This window comes from Drosophila montana, unplaced genomic scaffold, assembly GCF_035044405.1.
Source record: "Drosophila montana isolate Dmon_TW-CO22-7 unplaced genomic scaffold, ASM3504440v1 contig_312_1, whole genome shotgun sequence".
Lineage (NCBI taxonomy): Eukaryota > Metazoa > Arthropoda > Insecta > Diptera > Drosophilidae > Drosophila > Drosophila montana.
The window spans coordinates 712,632-736,737 of NW_026998009.1; the positions used below are offsets into that span (position 1 = coordinate 712,632).

At 35.7% G+C, this 24,106-nt stretch overlaps 1 protein-coding gene and 1 long non-coding RNA gene across 3 annotated transcripts in view; one reads left to right on the forward strand and one right to left on the reverse strand.

Annotated features, from left to right (window-relative positions):
- The window catches only part of LOC135431144 (uncharacterized), a 73,036-nt gene that overhangs the window by 35,577 nt on the left and 13,353 nt on the right, over positions 1 to 24,106 (reverse strand). The window lies entirely within an intron of this gene.
- LOC135431142 (protein THEM6-like) lies at positions 13,446 to 14,212 on the forward strand. Its single transcript, XM_064686095.1, has one exon. The coding sequence runs from the start codon at positions 13,511 to 13,513 to the stop codon at positions 14,120 to 14,122; it is 612 nt and encodes a 203-aa protein (XP_064542165.1). The 5' UTR covers positions 13,446 to 13,510; the 3' UTR covers positions 14,123 to 14,212.

A 24,106-nucleotide genomic window follows, 5' to 3' on the forward strand; every position in this document is an offset into this window, starting at 1 on the left:
CCAAAAATGATTTATGACCCCACAAAAAAATTAATTTAAAGTAAATTCGCATGAATGAAAAATGGCTTTTACAAACGGGAAAACTACACGACGCCCACACAGCGCTGCAAGAGAGTCGCACAAGCGCGAGTTAAGAGAGCGTAACGTGTGGTGCTGTCTTCGCTTCACTCTTACAAGCCACTTGTAGGCTTTTTGCGCGCTCTTAACTGCAGCTTAAAGCTCGCTCCCATGCGCTTCCATTTGTGCGCTCAGCTTCAGTGACTTCCATTGTGCTTATCCCTGTTTGCGCTTCCAGTGCTCGTCAAACTTTTTTTCGCGCACACGAAACGAAGGACACGGGAGGCTGCTCCCGCTGCTGCTGCTCCAGCTGCTGCGAGCCTTCGTGCTCGGCTTCGGCTGTGTCCTCGTCCGCTGCCATCGGTTGGTATCCATGAATGAAGGCTGCGATAATGGCAGCTGGCGCATCATTTGCGCCTCGCACACAGCGCAGTTCACATCGCACGGAATGCGTCGCCCTGTGCGGCAGCTGCTTGCAAACAATTTCTTTATTTTTGTTGTTGTTGTTGTTGTTTTTGCCAAATTAACATTTTTGATTATCCTGCTAGCCAGGCGAGCTGCTGTCCTTGCATATGCTCTCCATCTCCCTGAGACTCTATCCTTCTCCCTCTCTCTCTCTGAATCGCACACATACACATTTGGTTAAAACTTGTGTTTTTCGTTGCATAGTTTTTGGCGCTTTTTTTATTGTCGGCGCTGATTTGTGTTTGTTTTTTATTTTGCTGTTCATAAGGTCACAACAGGGGGGGGGGGGGTTAATAACTTTGTTATGCTTGTATCTATTGAGCTAAGATGAAAGCTGAGATAAAACTAAATAAAACTTGCGGAAGGCCACAGATTTAATGTATAAGGAAAATATATATTTATAAAAGATAACTGGAATAAGTGCCAATAAATTTCGTACAGTTTAAAATTCCAGATAAAAAAAAAAGAAATAGCGTAAGGCCTCAAAAAAATATATAACAGATGAAAGATTTATTATTATTGGCTAATTGGCAAAATTGAAGTAAATTTGTATTTAAACACACAGAAAGGTATTTCCTGAATATTATTAATTATATTTTTCTTACAATTCATTATATAATATAAATAGAAACTTAAATAATAATAATAACATTTAAAAATAATAATACTAGTTTTTTTTTATTTATTGTATTTTTTAAATATACGTCATTTATGGGGGGCACACATAAACAAATTTTTTGTTGCCTGTACTCTTGGTTTAAGCCAAGTTCATTGTGCTTGTAGCAACGTTTCAGTAAGCATTTGTAGTTGGCTTTAATGACTCTGTGATTTAGTTGTTATATATGAAAAGCACGCCATCGGTCAAAGGCTGCAAGGCAAAGGTCAAAATACTTGAGGAACAGTTGGCGGCGGCGGCTTTCAGTGAATGGAAGTCGGCACCAAAAAGTCACCTACACACAAAAAAAAATGAAAAAAAAAAGACTTCCACCGATTTGCAATTCGTGCAACAATGTTAACAAGAAGAAGAAGAAGTACCAAGAGCAAAAGAAGAAAACAGAGGCAAGCAGAAAACGAAGCATGAGAAATCAAAACAAATAAGCAAACAGGCAGACAAATTAAATAAAATGAACACTGCGAGTGTGACTGAGCGAGCGGGGGCGGGCAAGGGGATAGGAGAGGGTGGTGGGGTTGGTAATAATATGAAAGCTCAACGCGATGCAGGCACAAGGTAGTTAAAGATACAGATACACAGATGCAGACACAGATACTGTGCATGCCATTTGCGTTGCGGGCTGTCTGCATATGCATGTGTGTGTGTGTGTGTGTGTGTGAGCAAAGAAAATTAAGCAATTGAATTAAAAAACGAATTAAGAACTGTTTACAAGAGCACACAACGAACAGTAACTATGTCTTAAATATGAAAGATGTATATATCTGTAGATAGATGAAGTTCCCTTCGGTCAGAAAATGATCTGTATAAAAATGGCTGCAAACCTTAGATGCCTGCAAAAACCTAGTAAACGTATTAATGGCTCCGCTGTGCAATAATACGTTTAAAAGAAAAACACAATTGGCTTTGAACCAAACTATTTAATCAAGTATGGTTCGGTTTAAGATAAGGCTCAACTTTTTTCTGCAACCAAAACAATTAGGAATTCGATTCATGATCAATCAAAAAATTAAATTCTGGTTTCTAACCGATTCGCTGCAAGACTCGCTAGAAAAATTAAGACAAGTATGAGGTTCTAGTCGGGAGCTCCCGACTAGGGGATACCCTGAACCCTCTCCTTCCGACAGGCGATAGGTATAAAATGATAAATACTTGATATATACATATATACTATTCTAGAAGCTACATGTCAATTTTGGTGACTCTAGCTCATATTATTTTCCGAAATTGCTCAAAAAACTGGATTTCGATATCGATTATATCGATTATCGATTACTTGGAAACGGGGAAAGTTATCGAATATCGGAAACAAACCCGATCTGCGCGAGGACTAGGAGGACCTATAGCTAAAATTTCAAGTCTCTAGCTCTTATTGGTTCTGAGATCCTTGCGTTCATACATACGGACAGACGGACGGATAGACGGACGGACGGGCAGACAGACGGACATGGCTAGATCGACTCGGCTCTTGATGCTGATCAAGAATATATGTATATACTTTATGCCTGTTACATACATTTGCACAAATACATTATACCCTGTTTACCCATTTTTAATAGGTTCAGGGTATAAAAAAAAGCACACCTGGACCTACGCCGTCCAAGTCGGGGACACGGCGTCAGCACACCAGCTCAATCGCATTAGAAAAGTCCGAACCAAGGCAGCATGCAAGGCGGCCAGCCTCCCATGGTACGTCACAAGCGACGCCATCTTCGCCTAACAAAGGTCGGAGATCAGATCAACTCTTTCAGCAGTCGCCAGAGTCCTGGCTGAGTCCATCACAGAGAGGCACCTCCAAAGGTTACACCCGAGCGACCTGCCCACAGATATGGCCTATATAAAGTTAGACTTCGATGTTGATCTTGAATATATATACTATACGGGATCGAAGACGTTCCCTTCTATCATGACAAAACCATAATATCCTCTACAAGGTCTGAAAGTGTATTTAATTGAAACGAAAATAACAGTTGCTTTTCGCTCTTTTACGCTCTTTACTTCCTTTATACTTCATTCCCCCTAGCATAGTTCTACATTTAAAATCTCTTTCCAAGCATTTACTACAACAACAACAAATAAAAATATCTCAACTAATTAAGCACAGCCATTTAACTAACCAGATTTGTCACTCGTTCAATACACAATTGACCCATTTAATATATATACATATATATATATAATATTTATATATATCTATCTGAAATGGTGCATGCAGCAGAATTTGGTCCACTTGGCATTTGGTTTGGGCACTGCTCAAATATTAAATCATATCAAGGTTTCGTCATTCATTTTGAATGTCCGCCTGGTTGGTTGCTTCTCGCTTTGCTTCTCGCTCCTCGATTCGTTTGGTTCGTTTCACTGGGATCGTGTAATGAAATTTAAGCAGAATTGTAAACAAAGTTGTGCAATAAAATCAACAAACCGCAAATAAAGTGCAATTTAGAGCAGACTCCGGGCTCGCCCAAAAAGAAAAACCAAAAAAAAAAACAAGCAAAATGAAAAGCGAAAAACCTAAAGCAAAAGACTTTTCGTTTTATTTGAACGTTCGTTTGGGTCTTTTTATCAATGAGCCGCCAAGGCGGACGGCAGCAAATGGGGGGCGGCGCTGCCTGTGGCTGGGCGTGACTGTGCCTGATTTCACGAGCCATTTGCAAGAGTCCTTCACACAAAATGCTGCAGCAAATGCAGCCAGGATGCAGGAGTCGCTGCAACGACGCGAAAATTGCCGCAAATTGAAGCAAAGTCGGCGAAATTTTATTGAAGCTGCCGTCACCGAAGGGGACCTATTTTTATTTTATTTGTCCTTCTTTGTCCCCCTCACTTGGGGGAATCCTGTCAGTTTTTGGCTTGAGTGCACTACAAATGGTCGCTTCATTGTTTCAATTTGCTGCATTTCGCCCTGCCAATTGCCAGCTGATAATTTATGCAAATTCCAAAACAATTTGCTTCGGTTCTGCTTCGTCTTCTCACACACTTTTGCTCATTCACTTTGCCAATTGATTTCGTGACTCTCGACCGAAATCTCTGACGAAATGTGTGTCGAGGACACGGACGCCTAAAATTAGTAGCTGCCATGGCCAGCCACTATTGAAATTAAAAATAAACTACGAGAATTCATTTAAAACTCTTAACGTTTTAATCAACTTTGTGGGAATTGCTAATGTTTTGGACCCAAACAGCTGTAATATAATGGTTCTACATGACGTATGCGTAATTTTGTTGTTGTATGTTTTAGCTTGATAGTTATGCATAAGATTTGTTTGATAGATACATTAAGAGCGATACAAGTACACTTTGAAGATACAGATACATATCAGTGCTACATTAGAAGGTCAGAATTGATTGAATTGAATTGATTAATGCAATACAAAATATAGATGAACTTAAATGTATAAGCACACTTAATACATATATAGATGCGCAGACGGATATTAAGATATATTTACAGATACAATTACATATAGAATTACAGATAATGATAAAGATATACACAAATACCTAGAAACATACAGTCTGGGAGACAGATACAAAAACAGATCTAAACATATATATAGATACATACATAAAAGATACAAATACACATACATATAAAGATATTAATCCAGAATAAGATACATACAAAATACACATTTAAAGATACAGATACATATCAGCGCCATACAGGCAGATGCAGATAAATCAAGACGTAGAAGGTCCAAATTGATAAATACATTTAAAAGATACACTTAAATATTTAAGCTAACCTACAATGATAAAGTTTGATAGATAAATACAAAGCTTTAAACATATATAAAAAGTATACTCTAAGAATACAAATTCGCATACGCGTAAAGATATTTATTCAGATACAGAAACAGGTACAAGCACACACACACACACATAAAGGAAGTCAGTTAGAGATATAAATAAAAAAGCGATAGAGCTTAAACAAAGCCATGGCTAATCTAGTCACATCTGATCAACACACTAGACCAATTCGAAAACCTAAAGCCACTTCCCAATCCCTTTTGGCTATCATAGGCGCGTTCGGTTTTGCACCTGCGCTCGGCAATTAAGTGATACCCCACGGAATGTATCTCGTATGCATTGAATTCTGGCCAGCATCCAAAAATTGTTGACAGCCCTGCGAATGATATACCAGCTGCAGCCAGCTGCCTCGCAATCCCCTTTATTGCGCACACATAAAAATGGTTGAGTGCACACTCTCTCTTCCACACTAACACACACACACATAAACACACACAGACACTCACACAGACACACACGCAGACACACACTTCGTGTTGCACGCCAATAAATCATAACGCGACGGCACAGTCGACGAACTCGGAGTTGAGTCGAGTGTTGGCAACGGCAACGGCAACGGTAATGGTGCAATCGGTCATGTTATTATTTGTTGTTGTTCTTGTTGACTGTTGTTAATGTACCCTTGTGGTGGGTACAATACATTTGTCATCAAATGTGTAACAGTTTTAGGCGCTCAGTATACATGGACATTCATGAGTGCTTAGGCAAGCCATTATTCACGCTTTATTTGCACCACAATCCCAAAACCTGAATAGAACCTGAACCAATCATAAATATATATATATATATATTTTGTATATAATCTGAATACATATATATATTGTTATATTAAATAATCAACCAAAATAAATATTTATTTAATCATAGTTTTGATTTAGGCATGCCGTTAACAGGTTTATTTAGGTTTGCAGACACATATTTCAGCAAAGTCCGTTAAGAATCAGACTTATTTATCATTGTAGCTGCCAGAGAAACACTATTTTATAAGGTTCTTTTTGCCAGCAAGGGTATTTAGAGTTCCGCAGTTTACTGTCCTTTTTCTCTTGATGCCTAGCACTTGCAGTTACTGTTACTGCCCTTGCAGCGGGCATTGCTTGGCCGCAGAGTTCGTTTCGCCTTGTTCCGTTGCAAGTTGACTTGTCATAAAAATTGAAATTGTTATCAACTCGTCCGTGCGTTCGACGTTGAGGATTATTGCATTAAAGTTGGCGCGTAATGGAAAATGTTCAGGTGCCACGCCCACTGAATGAACCTGCCACTTATTACATGACAGCGCGGCGAGCTGCACTTCCTGACAGACCCCACTCAACACCCCCCACCCCCCTTCCCGCATCACTCTATCTCATTCCACCTTCCGCTACGTGAGCTGCGGATTAAAGTCGACAAAGTGTTGCACTACATTGTGAGCCAGTTCTTCGTCCTGGCTTTTATCCTGGCTGCCAGAGTGGCTGCATGCCTGCCTTTGGGCTTATCGACAGCGTGCATTGAATCGAGCAGCCAATCCGCCGCATGTACAATCAATTTACGTGTTTCGGCATAAAAAATTATGCCAAACGTCGCTTATCGCATTTCACATTTCACAATTCGCATTGACTGAAACTAGCGCAGCGAACTCAGCGCAATTAGTTCAACGTATACTCAAACTGACAGACCTGAAATATTCGCTGAAATATGGTTGGACATGCTGAAAGGCGTTCCGCGTAAATGAGCTTTTGGATTTTACATATGAAATTCAGTTTGTCAAAGCACATAGCTGAATTTTAGTTGCAGATACAAACGCTCATACATATACAGATACAAATGCAGTTAATAATACATACAGATCCAGATCCAGATCCAGATCTAGATACAGATACAGATACAGATACAGATACAGATACAGATACAGATACAGATACAGATACAGATACAGATACAGATACAGACACAGACACAGATACAGATACAGATACAGATACAGATACAGATACAGATACAGATACAGATACAGATACAGATACAGATACAGATACAGATACAGATACAGATACAGATACAGATACAGATACAGATACAGATACAGATACAGATACAGATACAGATACAGATACAGATACAGATACAGATACAGATACAGATACAGATACAGATACAGATACAGATACAGATACAGATACAGATACAGATACAGATACAGATACAGATACAGATACAGATACAGATACAGATACAGATACAGATACAGATACAGATACAGATACAGATACAGATACAGATACAGATACAGATACAGATACAGATACAGATACAGATACAGATACAGATACAGATACAGATACAGATACAGATACAGATACAGATACAGATACAGATACAGATACAGATACAGATACAGATACAGATACAGATACAGATACAGATACAGATACAGATACAGATACAGATACAGATACAGATACAGATACAGATACAGATACAGATACAGATACAGATACAGATACAGATACAGATACAGATACAGATACAGATACAGATACAGATACAGATACAGATACAGATACAGATACAGATACAGATACAGATACAGATACAGATACAGATACAGATACAGATACAGATACAGATACAGATACAGATACAGATACAGATACAGATACAGATACAGATACAGATACAGATACAGATACAGATACAGATACAGATACAGATACAGATACAGATACAGATACAGATACAGATACAGATACAGATACAGATACAGATACAGATACAGATACAGATACAGATACAGATACAGATACAGATACAGATACAGATACAGATACAGATACAGATACAGATACAGATACAGATACAGATACAGATACAGATACAGATACAGATACAGATACAGATACAGATACAGATACAGATACAGATACAGATACAGATACAGATACAGATACAGATACAGATACAGATACAGATACAGATACAGATACAGATACAGATACAGATACAGATACAGATACAGATACAGATACAGATACAGATACAGATACAGATACAGATACAGATACAGATACAGATACAGATACAGATACAGATACAGATACAGATACAGATACAGATACAGATACAGATACAGATACAGATACAGATACAGATACAGATACAGATACAGATACAGATACAGATACAGATACAGATACAGATACAGATACAGATACAGATACAGATACAGATACAGATACAGATACAGATACAGATACAGATACAGATACAGATACAGATACAGATACAGATACAGATACAGATACAGATACAGATACAGATACAGATACAGATACAGATACAGATACAGATACAGATACAGATACAGATACAGATACAGATACAGATACAGATACAGATACAGATACAGATACAGATACAGATACAGATACAGATACAGATACAGATACAGATACAGATACAGATACAGATACAGATACAGATACAGATACAGATACAGATACAGATACAGATACAGATACAGATACAGATACAGATACAGATACAGATACAGATACAGATACAGATACAGATACAGATACAGATACAGATACAGATACAGATACAGATACAGATACAGATACAGATACAGATACAGATACAGATACAGATACAGATACAGATACAGATACAGATACAGATACAGATACAGATACAGATACAGATACAGATACAGATACAGATACAGATACAGATACAGATACAGATACAGATACAGATACAGATACAGATACAGATACAGATCAACTAAAGTACGCTGTCTTTGCTCACATAACAACACAACAAAACCCAACAATAAATAAATATCCCAAAATACTATGGAGAGAGCTTTAAGGGATTTGCATAAGAGCTTGTCTGGCCGTGTGTGAATGTACAATGTGGATAAAGAATCGTTACAGTTAACTAGAGCTAGTTGCACTCAATTTTATTTCCATTTCGGTCACGTTAAATTCTTAAAATTACGTCGATTATTGAATATGTAGTCGTTTTTCGGTTTTTCCGTTTTTTTTTTTTTGGCTAACATGAATTTAAATGGTCTCACACAGTCGTTGGAAACATGACTCTGATTTTGCGTTGAAAGTTTCGTTGTCAGCAGCAATTAAAACAACGCCCAGAAAATGCACAGGAATTGCAACAACAACAAAATGAAAAATAAAACCCAAAAGCAAAGCAAAAGCGAAATGAAGCCTGGCCGCACACCCAAAGTAGAACGAGAAAAAAAAAGCTACAAATACTGCAGCAGGCGTCCAGCAAAAATGAAATTAAATGCAACAGGAAACTGTGTGACTTCACCTTGCCGACGCTTTAATGTCCTAACAGTTAGAGCAAACATAAGACTTTTATATATCGATAAGTCTTTAGATGTTATTAAGAAATGAGCGTAGTGCAGGAAAGTTTTTTAAAGATATCTCTATCTAAATCTCTTTATTAATAGGATCTATACTATATATAAGATCCTAGGCACATTTTGGAAGCAGAGTAAAGACAGTATTTTACAAGTTCAACTTCAATATCTTGAATAACAAAAAAAGATTTTTTCATTAATTAACCACATTTTCGACCCATAGTGCTCATGGCAGCTATATGATATAGTCTGCCGATATGGTCGATAACGACATATCTACGACTTCAGCAAGTTTCATGACAATAACTTTAAAACTAATTGACTACATTTCATATAAACAGTCATTAGTAAAAACAAACACGACTAAATGAACTCAATTTAACATTTAGATCAAGAATATATATATATACCTTATAAGCCATGACATATCTAATATGCCCCATTTGGGAAGGGATTAGAAAGCGTGCGGCAGGCGGAAAAGCGTCAGTCGGTCAACAGTTTGGCTCTATGCAGCATAACGGTAAAGTCAGTCGTCCATCCGGGTTAGCCATGCTGCATGCCCCTTGCCCAATTCCTCTCCATACCCCTCCATCATCGACCATTTCACGTCAATGTTTCGTTTTACATTCACATTTCTCGTTCATTGTTCGCAATGCCGAATTTTTGCAGCACACCAAATAAATAAGCACACACACATGCACAAAACACACACGCACACACACACACACACACATGTATTTACACACACACACACTTTACTGCAGAAAAAAGGAAACACAAACTAAACGCAGTCCTGTGTTTCCTGTAATGAAAACTTTAGAAATTTTTGTTGGTCCAAGTAGTCAAAGAAGAATTGAAAAAGCGCAAAATGGGAAAACGGAAGTTTAAGTAAATTTCTTAAAACAAGCCCGACTCTTAGATACCCATTAAATTGATAGGCAATAGTAGAGCTGGTATGAAAAAATAAGCTAAAACAAATGTTACGCTCGATTATTTTATTTTTATTTTCTTATAGAGATATTTTCAATATCAGTAAAATAAGTCAGATTAAAGACGCATTTTTTCAATGAAATATTAAAAAAAAAAAAACAGTTTGTAGCCCAACCCAAAACTAAGAATCTTATAAACAATATGCCCCAATTTTTTTGGAATCACTATCAAAAAACAGTTCAAGTTGTGTGCCACACTCAGCTCTCTTTCTTTTTTTGTTTTGGTATTGTTGTTGCAGTAAATAAACCAAAAATTCTATTAAAATTTAAAACTCAAAGCAAAGATCCTGCGCAAGAAACTATATGTATATATATTTTTTCTTGTTAGATTTACGAAGGGCTCAATGTTCCAATTAGAGGTTAAAGCAACACGATGCCGTCATACTAACCTGAATGCAAAAACTGCAGGATGAGTGCCAGAGAGCAGGGCAGAGGCCAACTGGCCGAGAAAAAAAGGGACAATGCGCATATTAAAAAATTCATTGAAAGCGCAAACAGACGAGTGTAAAAAACTTGGAAGCTATAAAGCTGGAAGCTAATGGAGAAATGAGCAACAGATAATTTAATACTTGCGAGAGGTAATAAAAACTTAGTTCAAGCTAAGTAGGTGGAAAATTTAAAAAAAAGGAAATAGTTAAATAAGTTGAGAGATCGAAAATATACATAATTATTCAAATATACCTATATATGCATTATATTTGCCGACTTATTAGTTAACCGACATATTTTGCTTTTAATTTAATTTTAATTTTTAATTTAAAAAAAATCCCTAACCTCGTTTTGAGCTAAAAATTAAGAACGCACTTTTAAAATAAAAGTCCAAAACTTTTTTTTACTATTTTTCTTGTATGAAAGTTGCTTTCAAAATATATTTATGAAAGTGCAATAAAAAATAGAAGAGATAAGAAAGTTGTATGGTTCTAGTGAAAAATCCAAGAACTTCTAGCTAAGGAATATATAGTACTAACGGAAAATAAGCTTGAAGCCGATCCGATGGTACGGGTGGAAGTTTTTCATATTACCCGGCCATGTCTTCACTCCACTTCAATTGGGAAAAGTCGGAATCAACGGTTTCCGCCCATGCTAGTATTGTGGTGAGAAGAATGAAGCCGACAAAAAAATTTCGTTCATTAAACCTATGACCCGCATTTTCTATCCGAGTGCTGGTGATGTGGCGAAATGCGTATCAAATAAAACATCTCTGAAAATAAGCTTGAAGCCGATCCGATGGTACGGGTGGAAGTTTTTCATTCATTAAGTTCTTATGTAGGGCCTTGAGGTTAAGTTTAAAGTAAAAGTTTTTGCATTAATTCAATTGAAATTGCATTTATAGAACCAGAAGAGAGCACAACAGTTCTGGCAGACAATTAAAAACTAAATATAGTATAAATATCAACATAATTATAACAAACCGATTCCTTAAACAGTTTCAGTCACACGCAAAAGTTGACCAAATTTAAGCCTTATCAAAGCTGCATGGAAAACTTTGCCACAAACTTGACTTAAATTGACTTCAGAATGCAGTCGCAGAAATCGCCCAACATGAGTAAATATTTTTGGGCACTTTATGTTCATTACGTAGCCAAAAAGCAAGTACTTTACAAATAATAATAATAAAAAAAATATACATACATATAGAAAAGAAAATAAACAGGCAAAGGCAAATTTATTTTGCGGAACTAAATTGAAATAATTTTGGCAGCTGAAATATGCACAAAAATATTTTAATACGGGTGCCCGCGCACCCCGGGCTATGACGCCTTCCCATTCAGACACAGAGCCAAGCACAGACACAGCTCTGCAGACACATAAAATGTGCAACTAAAAAGGGGTTTGGCCCCTTTCCGCGACCCCGCTGGAGTTATCTAGAAATGTGCTGCCTGCCTTTGAGTCTGGCATTTGGCCAAGTGCTGTCTTTTTTTTCTTCTGGCAACTGCAGTTGAGGCAAACAAAAAGCACAGGCAAACACAAAAACCGGCGGTATCAAGGGCTACATATTAAATTTGTCATTTTGTAGTCAAACTGTGGGCGTGGCCAGCTTATACTTGTTGTTGCCTGTCAAATTGCAGCGCAATTTAAAAACGCATTTCGCATTCGCTGGCCATGAAAATTAAATTATCTTTCACTCGGTGCGCGCACACAAAAATATTGCATCGGTTGCAACTGCTGCAGTGGCAAAATATTATTGAGCAACAGTCAATGGATGCAGCACAGACAACAACAAGAAAGCAACAACAACATCAAGTAAACATCAAGTACGACTGTGTCACAACAAATCAAGCTGGACCATACGCATGCTGCCTGCATAAGTTGCGCATTGGCCAGCGCGGCGTATACGTAATTTCATCACGATATGCGTGTGGAGTGAGTTGTGTGTATGTATGTAAGAGAGTGTGAGTCTGTGTGTGTATTGTGTATTGGTCGGCTGCCCTCATCGGTTGAGTTCTTTACAATGCATTGTATGACGCAATAAAAAAACAATAAAAATCATAAAAGTAATTAATACACAATAACAAAAACAAATTAATTAAATTGCTCTGTTGGAAGTATCCGATTGCATTTCTAATTACATTACGTTTTCACCTTCTTACTCACAATTTTTCCTCTACCCTCTACTCTTCACTTGGAAAATTCATTCTTGAATAACTTGTGTGCATACAGTGCTAACAATATAAAATTTCCAGGAAATAAGATACAGCTATATCCACTCGGCGGTTTATGTTTATCTATAATATATATAGCAATATACCCTCCACATGGGTACAAAAGAAGTCGAGAGAAAGCATCGATATTTATCGAGTTATCGACGAAAATAATATTAACTTAATCCATGTATCTAGACAAATATTGGATTTCATAAACAGGATACTATTTGAAATCGCAGGTTTATAAAGACCAAAATCAGAACAGCTCTTCGATTAGGTATAAATATTAAACATTTGATGTATTTAAGCGTAAATACCTCCAAGTAGTTCGAGAAAGTTCGTATATAAAAAAGAGGCAAAGGCAAAAGAGGTATAGGACAGCGTATACAATCTTGACAGAGCCGCAAACTGTCAATAAAAGGAACACTGATAGCAACGTATTTTGTGTCAAAAGTTTTAAGTTTTTATTTGAATTGGGTATCAGAATCGGCTTCAGATTTGCTTCGTTGCCATCGGCAAAATGAGCGAAAACTACGGCATACCGGTATCCATGCTGCTGCTCATTTTATACATAGTTTTGGATATCAATTATTTTATACGTTGTGCATTTACTGTCCTTACACTGCGATTGTTTCAGGGCAAGCACAGTGTACTGGACACAACAACCATCTATGGCATATGCACGCCACAGGATGTGGATATCTTTTTGCGGCACATGAACAATGCACGATTCCTGCGCGAACTGAACTTTGCCAGTGTCCACTATTATATGTTGACCAATCTGTACGATCTGGTGCGTGAGCGTGGCGGCACTATTGTCCAGGGCGCAACGTCTCTGAGATATCGCCGTTTTATATCCATCTTCCAGCCATACAAGATACAGACGAAACTCATCTGGTGGGACGAGAAAGCCATCTATTTGGAGCAACAATTTGTGACCCTAACCGATGGATTTGTAAACGCAATCGCACTCTCTAAGCATCGCTTCACCGATTGCAATGTCTTCGAAGTGTTGGAGGCATTTCCCGACGTTACATATCGACCCAATTTACCCAAGGAACTGATGCTCTGGCTGGAGTCCATTGAAGAGTCGAGCCAAAAACTAAATCTAGAGAGTCAAGTCTACGCATAAAAACAACTATGTAAATTATCAATATTTCCTGCAATTATTCCGCAATAAGCGATAATAATAATAAAAGATTATTTTTATACGCCAAAAAAATTCACATTTCTTATATAAAAAATAAAATGCGGTCACAAACCATCAACTTTTAAATATATCTTTAAACAGTTCCAAATATTTTCAATAAATCAATAATCCATAAATTTCAATACAATCCCAAATTTGGTTATCGACTAAATAGTTGTTTATTCAAAACAATCTTTGATTCACAAAAATAATAAATAATATTGATAATAAAAAATACAAAATTTGTCTATTTATTCAATACACAATTAATCGATTAACTATAATCTACAAATGTTGAAAAATATATTCAAACTAGCGGGTATAACCCGGCATTGCCCGTGGCACGTATAAAATAAATTTTCTTAAAAAGCTTTGAAAATAATTTTGAAACTGATCGGACGGTAAACATCAAATTTGCATGCAAACTTTTTTCGCTAATTAACCACTGTTGTGGGTGGAATTTCCCAAATCGCTGAAACACGTATTCATTACATTCTTATGTAGAGCTTTGAAAATAAGTTTGAAGCAAATCGGACACAACTTAAAACTTCGACCAAAAAATCTTTAAATCGCATTCCCCCCGAAGAAGTTTGAATTCTGCGAAAAGTGTGAAACACGTCTCAAATGATATTTCTTATAGATCTCTGGAAATGAATTTGAGCGCGAAACGTCACCCACCAAATCTTTGACCTCCATTTCCACCAAGGAGGAATGGATGTTCCTAAAAGTGTGAAACACCCCCCAAAGATCTTTGAAAATAAGTTCGAGGCCGGTCGGATGGTAAACAAAAAAGTTACATACAAACGTTTTTCGCGATTTTTCCACACTTGCGGATGGAATTTCCCGAAACCCCGTCTTAACGTGCACCTACATTACATAAGGTAACTACAGTGAAAATTTCAGCTTCCTAGCTCTTACGGTTTGGGCTGTGCGTTGATCACTAATCACTCAGTCAGTCAGTCAGTCAATCAGTCAATCAGTCAGAACAAACAGTGTTATATATAGAGATATATTATTGATCAAATATATTCAAAAAGCAGGAAGTGTTCGATTTGGATGTACCCTAATTGTTTGGGATTTTTTAGAATTGTTATTATTTTCGTCTGCGGAAGGTCCCTAATAAGTTGCAATTATTACTTCAATATTTAGATAGTAAAATGTATCCCATAAATAAAAATTTCCATTAAAATACTGTACAAATTTACCGATTAACGTTTCTTTTATAACACCAAATTGTAGGCTTTTATTTTGTTATGTTTACTTTCTTTTTCATTATTTTGTTTCCATTATTATTGTTTCTAAATTAATTATTTTTATTAATTATTATAATATTATTATATTATTATTTTGTTATTAGATATTCAATTATAAAGATTTTTATTTATATAATTAATGAATTATTTATTATTATTAATTGTTTATATTAGGATTATAATATTATTTACACATATTATTATTATATTATACTACCATTTATATTTCATTCAAAACTATTCATTCAAAACTAATGAATAAATAATAAATAAATAAAAAATAAAAAAATAAATAAATAAATAAATAATTTACTAACAAAATAAATAATAGTATAATATAATAATAATAAATATAGATAATTGGCTAATAATATAATAATAATATGTGTAAATAATAAAGCTAAAAATCTAAAGGCAATTAATTTTTAAAGAAAAATTAATGAATAGAAATGTATTTAAAAATGCAAGTTTTATAAATACACCAATCAAGATATTAGAATATTGTACAGAACTTTTAGAATTAAATTTGATAAAAACTATCGATACGCTAGGATATAGCAACGATATAATCGATTATTTTTGAGCTATGGAGAGCGACATGGTTAAACAGAATTTCAGTAGATATAAACCAGATTTAAGTGCAATAAAGTCCACAAATGCAATTACTTAAATCACTTAATACCAATACTATGTGAGCTAGTGCTTTAGTTAAGCTTAACTCTCAAAGAAATATCGATAAACTATTGTTATTATTCAATTTCCTACACGTCCTATAAAAACCACATAAATGTGTATGTTTATATGCCATACATGCTTTGCCATGCCGTATGTATTTGCCGGCGGCTTATGGTCCGCAGCCACAAGGCACACTTCATGCAGCATATCCGGAATTTAGTAAAGCCCTTGTTTTTGCCTTGCCCATTTATATCAATTTCAATTAGTTTATGGCGTAGTTTTTGCCACTGCTCTGCCGGTCCATGTCCTGCGACTGGCAAAACTTGGCACTGGCTCAAAATCCAAATTAATAAACATTACAATTGCGGCAACAAGCAAATTTGTACAGTCATAATCGCTTCTGTCTGTCAGTGAGGCAGACAGCCGACCGACCCCTGTTGATTGTCCTGCTGCCCTGCTGTTTGCCTGTGGCACGTTGCCTGCCAGTGTTGGCTAAGTGCATTTCAGGCTGCGGCTTTCAAACTGAAGCCGCAATACGTTCAACTGAAGCCTGAAATGCAGGTAAAGCCCAAAATACACACAACAAATACAAATAAGTTGCACGGAGAAAGGCAGAGGTTTTGGGGGAGAAAGAAAGAGTGAGAGAGATAGGATTTTGATTCGAGCAAATTGCATATTTTAATTAAAATATTTTCAACACAGCTATTCACAATTTTTGAGGATTTACTTTTAACATGCGCTGAGTGCGTTTTAATACTGAAAATTTTTTTTCTAAAATTATAATTTCTCTACAAAAAAAATGGAAATACTCTTATTTCGCAGGAATATTTAAATCAAATATAAAGATCAAGAATACATAATTAAATGAATATTTATGGATGTAAAAATTGTTTGCTTATTAAAATCTTTTTTATTTAAACATTATTGGGGTTTGTAGCAAAGTTATAAGACAAAATCATAACATTCATTGATTCAGAGAAAATCCTGTCCTATTTATTATCAACTTACAGAAACTCAGAAGGTCTTCTGAGAATAAATAAAATGTGTATAAATAAAATATATTTATATTGAATCTGTTATTGATGTCCATCACAATAAAGGCATATAATTATATATAATAACTAGCGGGTATACCCCGGCCTTGCCAGTGGCACGTATCAAATAAAATTTCTTAAAAAGCTTTGAAAATGATTTTGAAACTTATCGGACGGTAATTGGTTTTTCACCAATTTACCACTGTTGCGGAAAAAAATTTCCCAAATCGCTGAAATACGTATTCATTAAACTCTTATGTAGAGCTTTGAAAATAAGTTTGAAGCAAATCCGACAAAACTTATTATAAAACTAAACCAAAAAAATCTTGGAATTGTACTTTCCACCAAGAAAGCTTAAGTTATGCGTAAAATGTGAATCACATCTCAAATGATTTTTTACCCAGTCACCCAGTCAGTCAGGACAAACAGTTTTATATATAGAGATTATTTCAGTGTTAATAATTTATCATGTGTTGCTAACGAAAATTTCTTGCATTTCAAGATATGACACTTAATATTTATTATTAGCCAACAGTCAACAGTTATTACACGCATTTCATTCATCTTTTCCTTATACTTTTTTAAGTTCCAAATCATTGAATCAATAAAACAGAACAAAAGACAACAAACAAAACGCAAATCAAGAGATTATAAAGTAGAATATGGATGGGTGTCCAATAATTATACGCATGATTCATTTAAAAGAGTTCTCTAAACTCTTTTTTTTTCACACTTCCAGGGATTCAAGATTTTGAATTCTTATACAATAATTAGGGTATGAACATTGCCAGCACATGAATCAGATATCAAGTGGTATACCACAAACCAAAATAATAATAAACATAATTTATTTAATATATTATATTAGTTTATATATTAGTTTATATTAGTTGTGTATTAGTGTATATATTATTATGAAGAATTTCGAACAAAGAAAGCAACAACTAAAATTACCAAAAATCATGCAAATATTTATTTAATATTTATTGATATATTATACATAATATACATATGATAATAGTTTATATCTTGATAAATACATTAAGAAAAAATTAAGAATATTATATGAGTCATATATAATACTTTTCATATTTGATACTTTTGTTTGAATCAAACTTTATTACTAAGAATTTTAGTTGATTAAAAGTTAATAAAAAAAAAACCTTTTACTTATCTTCAGTTTCTAAAACGGATGCAAATGAAGTGTGCCACGAATCCGCTCTAGTTCGCATGGGAATATTCTGTTTTCTCTTTTTTATCAAAATCACAATCATTGAAATGCCAGCCATTATGGCGAATACCAAAGATAATATCACAAGAATATATATGGCGATCTGAATTCCGGTGATATTTTCTTCTGATTGCTCCTTACAACTCTTTAGACTGGGCGCAACATTGTTATTAATTTTATCTGGCGTATAACCCTTATCGCATTGGCAAATATTTGGTGAGGCGCAATAACTGTGACTGGGACAATCTGTTAGACATGAAGGCTTACAGCTTACAATCGGATTTGTTGCATTTTCAACATAACCCTCATTGCATATACATATGTTATAGCCAGCACAATGACTATGCGCAGGACAATCGGCTTCACAGGCGGATTTACAACTCTTCAAACTGGGCGCAGCATCGGGATTCGATTCGTTTATAATATACCCTGTATTGCATTCACAGACATTGGGTGAAGTGCAATTGCTATTCGCTGGACAACCATTATCGCAGACGGGCACACAGTTGGGCACAGTGCCCACGCAACCTTCACGGCACTTGTAGAGCACATCGGAGGTGCCGGTCTGAGGATAGGATAAGACTCATATATCAAGTGATAAATTATAAATATATTATACTAGCGGGTATAACCCGGCCTTGCCCGTGGCACGTATGTTATAAAATCAATGTTTTCAAAAAGCTTTGAAAATTATTTTGAAACTGATCGGACGGGAATCAAACAAACTTAAAATTCACTAAAAAAAACTTTGAAATGCATTTTCCACCGAAGGAGTTTAGATTTTGCGAACAATGTGAAACACGTCTCAAATGATTTTTCTTATAGATCTTTGGAAATAAATTTGAACACAAAACGTCATCCAGCAAATCTTCTTGCACCAAGGAGGGATGGATTTTTCAAAAAGTGTGAAACACCCCTCAAATGAATTTGAATATAGATCTTTGAAAATGAGTTTGGGGCTGATCGGATGGTAAACAAAAAACTTTCATACAACCGTTTTCCGCCAATTTACCACTGTTGCGGGTGGAATTTTCCAAATCGTCGAAATACGTATTCATTAAGTTGTTATTGAGAGCTTTGAAAATAAGTTTGAAGCAAATCGAACACAACTTAAAGCTTCGCACAAAAAATCTTTAAATCGCATTCCCCACGAAGAAGTTTGAATTCTGCGAAAAGTGTGAAACACGTCTCAAATGATTTTTCTAATAGATCACTGGAAATGAATTTGAGCGCGAAACGTCACCCACCAAATCTTTGACCTCCTTCCACCAAGGAAGGATGCATTTTCCAGAAAGTGCGAAACAACACTCAAATGAATTTGAACAAAGACCTTTGAAAATAAATCTTAGGCCGATCGGATGGAAAACAAAAAAGGTACATACAAACGTTTTTCGCGATTTTTCCACACTTGCGGGTGGAATTTCCCGAAACCCCGTCTTAACGTGCACCTACATTACATAAGGTAACTACAGTGAAAATTTCAGCTTCCTAGCTCTTACGGTTTGGGCTATTGCGTTGATCACTAATCAGTCAGTCAGTCAGTCAGTCAGTCAGTCAGTCAGTCAGTCAGTCAGTCAGTCAGTCAGGACAAACAGTTTTATATATAGAGATATATATATCGCACCTCATAAACACTTTCGATGCATGCATTTGCCTGACATAGGCCCAGTGCTGCGCACAGAATCACAACGAGCAATACATTTTTCAGACAAAGCCACATTCTCAGTTAACCTGGTATTTTTTTGTGTAGATTTTACAACACTGAGCTTACACGACTTACACGCGCAAGAGTCAACAAACAACTGAATTTGTTTGTTTCTAAATAAGCGTAAGTATTTAATAAATGCTCATGCCCCTTAAATTGAGTAGGAGGGGATAAAATAAAATATAATATAAACTATTTGCATCAAAAAAGATATTAAGCTTGAATCAGAAGCAGATAGTTATGCGTGATAGTCCGTCGATTTAAAAGACTCGAATAGCCAAACCCTAAAATGTAAATCAGCAAATTATAATTTTATTTTTCCATAACACCTTTAATTTTTCCAAAATCGATCTATATCGATTTTAATCTTTTCAGTGCTAGAAACTTGAAATTGTATTTATACGAATATTCTTTACAGTTCCAGCATATTTTACTTCTTAATAAAATAAGGGAATTTTATAAAAATAAAATGCAATATAAGGCATTTTATATACAATATATGCACACATTCAATTGCCATCCTTATGTCATGGAAATATGCTAAAGATCCGTTTATTAACGCAAAAGTTATTAAAGAATGTATTTTCTATTAGTGTAAAAAGGTGTTAGTAGGTGTGCATGCTATAGAGGCAGTTTACAGGATATCTCCTAGTCCGGCACTTCGACTAGTGCCAGCTGACTGGCTTTTGCCTGAATCAGCATAGGTCAAATAATAATTTTTTGAGCTTATGACAAATAAATAAAAACATAATCCTATTTATTACAATTTTTTTTGTCTTGAAACAGAAACAATTACAGTAATCGCTCGCTTATTAGCACAATATATGAAATTTGCAATAAATTACATTTTCTACAAAATCTATTTTCATAAAAAAATACAAATTATTTGTATAAATCATATTTAAAATGTAGCGAAGTGCACTTTCTTGGTACTCACAATATTGTTATACAAAATAGATATTATTACACCTGAAATAAGAAGGAGTATTGCCAATCCACCACAAATATACTTGAGTGTAGCTCCCGTCAAATCGCTGGCATTTTCCTGTGGCTTGCAGCTTTTGACTGCTCTGAAGCCATAATACAAATAGGTTAAATCTGTCTCATAGCCCTCATTGCAGCCGCAAATATTGGGCGCTACGCAATGACTATTCGGCGGACAACCCATATCGCATCTGGGCAAACATTGCGTACTATTCGAATGGCCATAGCCTGGACAACAGAACTGAATCAACACTGGCAGATAGTCGTCCTAAAGTATTTGAAAAAGTCAGCTTTAATATACAAATATAATATAATATATATATAATATATATATATATATAAATATATACCGGTGGTCCATACTGCCATTTGGTGCATATACCATCGCCGTTAGCAGCTGGAACAAACTGCAAAATCCCTATAAGCAAAACTAGACTTAAGCACGTACATCTCGATTTAAATTGTTTAATCATCTTTGGACTATAGTTGTTACACATAGGAAGTGCACTTTATAACTGAACAACAGAGGTTTTAAAATTAATATAGGTATCAAAGCTCTTTGAGTTATTTACACCCAAAGAAAACTTATACTGCAAATGAGAAAGTATATTTTCAGTGCTGGAAAAGTATATGAGAGTAAATACATATCAAAGGTTAGTTCTTGTGAAAGTTAAAATGTTGTCAGCACAATTTAAAATTCATTTAAACAGTTACACATTAAAAAATATCTATTTATATAAAACTCTTTGTTCTGATCAAGATTAGATGTACTTAATGGGATCGGAGATGTTTCGTTCAATTCACTGCACATTAGTCAAAACTTAAAAAGACCCAAAACGGGGAGTTAAACCTATCAAAAGACATAAAGCCATGCGAACACTTTTATAATCATTTAAATGACGACTTTTACGATTTTTTTAAGTGTAGATAAGTCGGCATAGAGACCTCTAAAAGTAACCAGGCAAGTAAATTACGCGGCAAAATGCTGAGAAATTCTTGGAATTGTATTATAAGAATAAAACGAGAAAGAAGGGATATCTTTGGCACGCCGAAGATTGAATACCCTTGCGGACCCAACCTTTTTAAAATGCTTTGCCCGTATCTAAGAAGCTGAGGGAAAATAGTTAATGCCGATTATGGTTAAGATATCTTGAAAAACAAAGAAGTTTTCCATAAAACAATTGAATTTCCGACCGATCGTTCCTATGGCAGCTATATGATAAAGTGGTCCGATGTAAATAAGATTTTGCATAAATGGAGGGAGCATAGGAAAACTAATAAATGCCGAGTTTGGTCAAGATATCTAAATAAACAAAAATGTTTTTCATACAAGAACCTACTTTTCGACCGATCGTTCCCATGGCAGCTATATGATATATTGGTCCGATCCAGCTGGTTTTGACGTATGAACTGCGTGCAACATAAAGAGGCACTTCTGCAAAGTTTCATAAAGAAAGATTTAAAACTGAGAGACCAGTTCGCATGGAGCAGACAGACGGACAGACGGACATGCCTACATCCATTCGACTGTTGATACTGATCAAGAATATACATTCTTTATTGGGTCGGAGAGGTCTCCTTCGATCCGTTACACATTTCACGACAAAATTATAATAACCTCTGCAAGGGTATAAAAATACCATATCGTTGACTACAAAAAAATTGCGTAATTATACCCTCAACCCATTTAAAATGGGTAAAAGGGTATAATGTATTTGTGCAAATGTATGTAACAGGCTGAAGGAGATCTACTGCTGATCAATTTGATCAAAATTTCATCAAGATCGGTTAAGAAGAAAATGTGTTTTGGCCTGGCCTCACGTTTGCGACAGCTGGCGCAAATTGCAAAAATTTATGTATACATGTACACACAAACATTCATGCGCGTCTTTACTTTTTCTGTGCTGCTATTTTAATCCGTTTTTTTCTCATTAAGACTCGATTCTTGGTGTGGTCTGTTACGAGTTCGAGATCTATCAAGGAAACAGTTTTTTTTATACCCTGAACCCATTAAAAATGGGTAAAAAGGGTATAATGTATTTGTGCAAATATATGTAACAAGCAGAAGGAAGCATCTCCGACCCCATAAAGTATATATATTCTTGACATGTCCGTCTGTCTGACCGTCCGTCCGTCTGTCTGTATGTATGAACGCAAGGATCTCAGAACCTATAAAAGCTAGAGAAATTTTAGTTGTAGGTCCTCCTAGTGCCCGCGCAGATCGAGTTTGTTTCCGATATTCAATAACTTGCCCCGTTTCCAAGTAATCGATAAATATCGATATCGAAATCATTTTTGAGCAATTTTGGTAAATAATAAGAGTCACCAAACTTGACATGTAGCTTCTAGAATAGTATATATATATCAAGTATCTTTCATGTTATACCTATCGCCACCTTCCCGCTACCACCTCAAAGCTATAAATCAAGTTAATTATCCAACTTATATTGCCCATCAATTTAAGCCACAATTTATATGCAATTGTCTTTTTGAGAATATACAAATATTCTATATTCTATTCTACAATTAGATGTACTGCGAACGTGTTAGCAACAGCTAGAAAAAAATTGCAGAAATTTCTGTATACACGTACACACACATTCATGCGCGTCTGCTTTGAATTCCATCAAGCATTAGCATTGCAGTTGCGATTGTTTTCTGTGCTACTATTTTAATTGGTTTTTTTCTCATTAAAACTCGGTTATAAGTGTCGCTCTCGAGTAGAGGCGGCGGCAAGTGGTGCGGTTAGTTGCGAGTAGGGTTCGAACTCGAAAGGAACAATTTTTTTGTTTAATTAAATTTTTCTTTATTACTACTAAATCAAACGAGCGCGTAGAACGAGCTGCATTTGGTATTGGAAGAAGAGGGTTCAGGGTATTCCCTAGTCGGGAGCTCCCGACTAGAGCCTCTTACTTGTTATAAATGAGAATGCAGTAGTCGATCGATAAAACCATCCGGTTGGGCATTACAACCCATTAAAGGTTCTCTGAGCTCCGCGTCCCGAAATGGTCAGCTGACAATCCCAATTGCACATTTAGCCAACGA

Coding starts and splice junctions, on each gene's coding strand:
- LOC135431142 (XM_064686095.1), top strand. CDS start 13,511: ATGAGCGAAAACTACGGCATACCGGTATCCATGCTGCTGCTCATTTTA.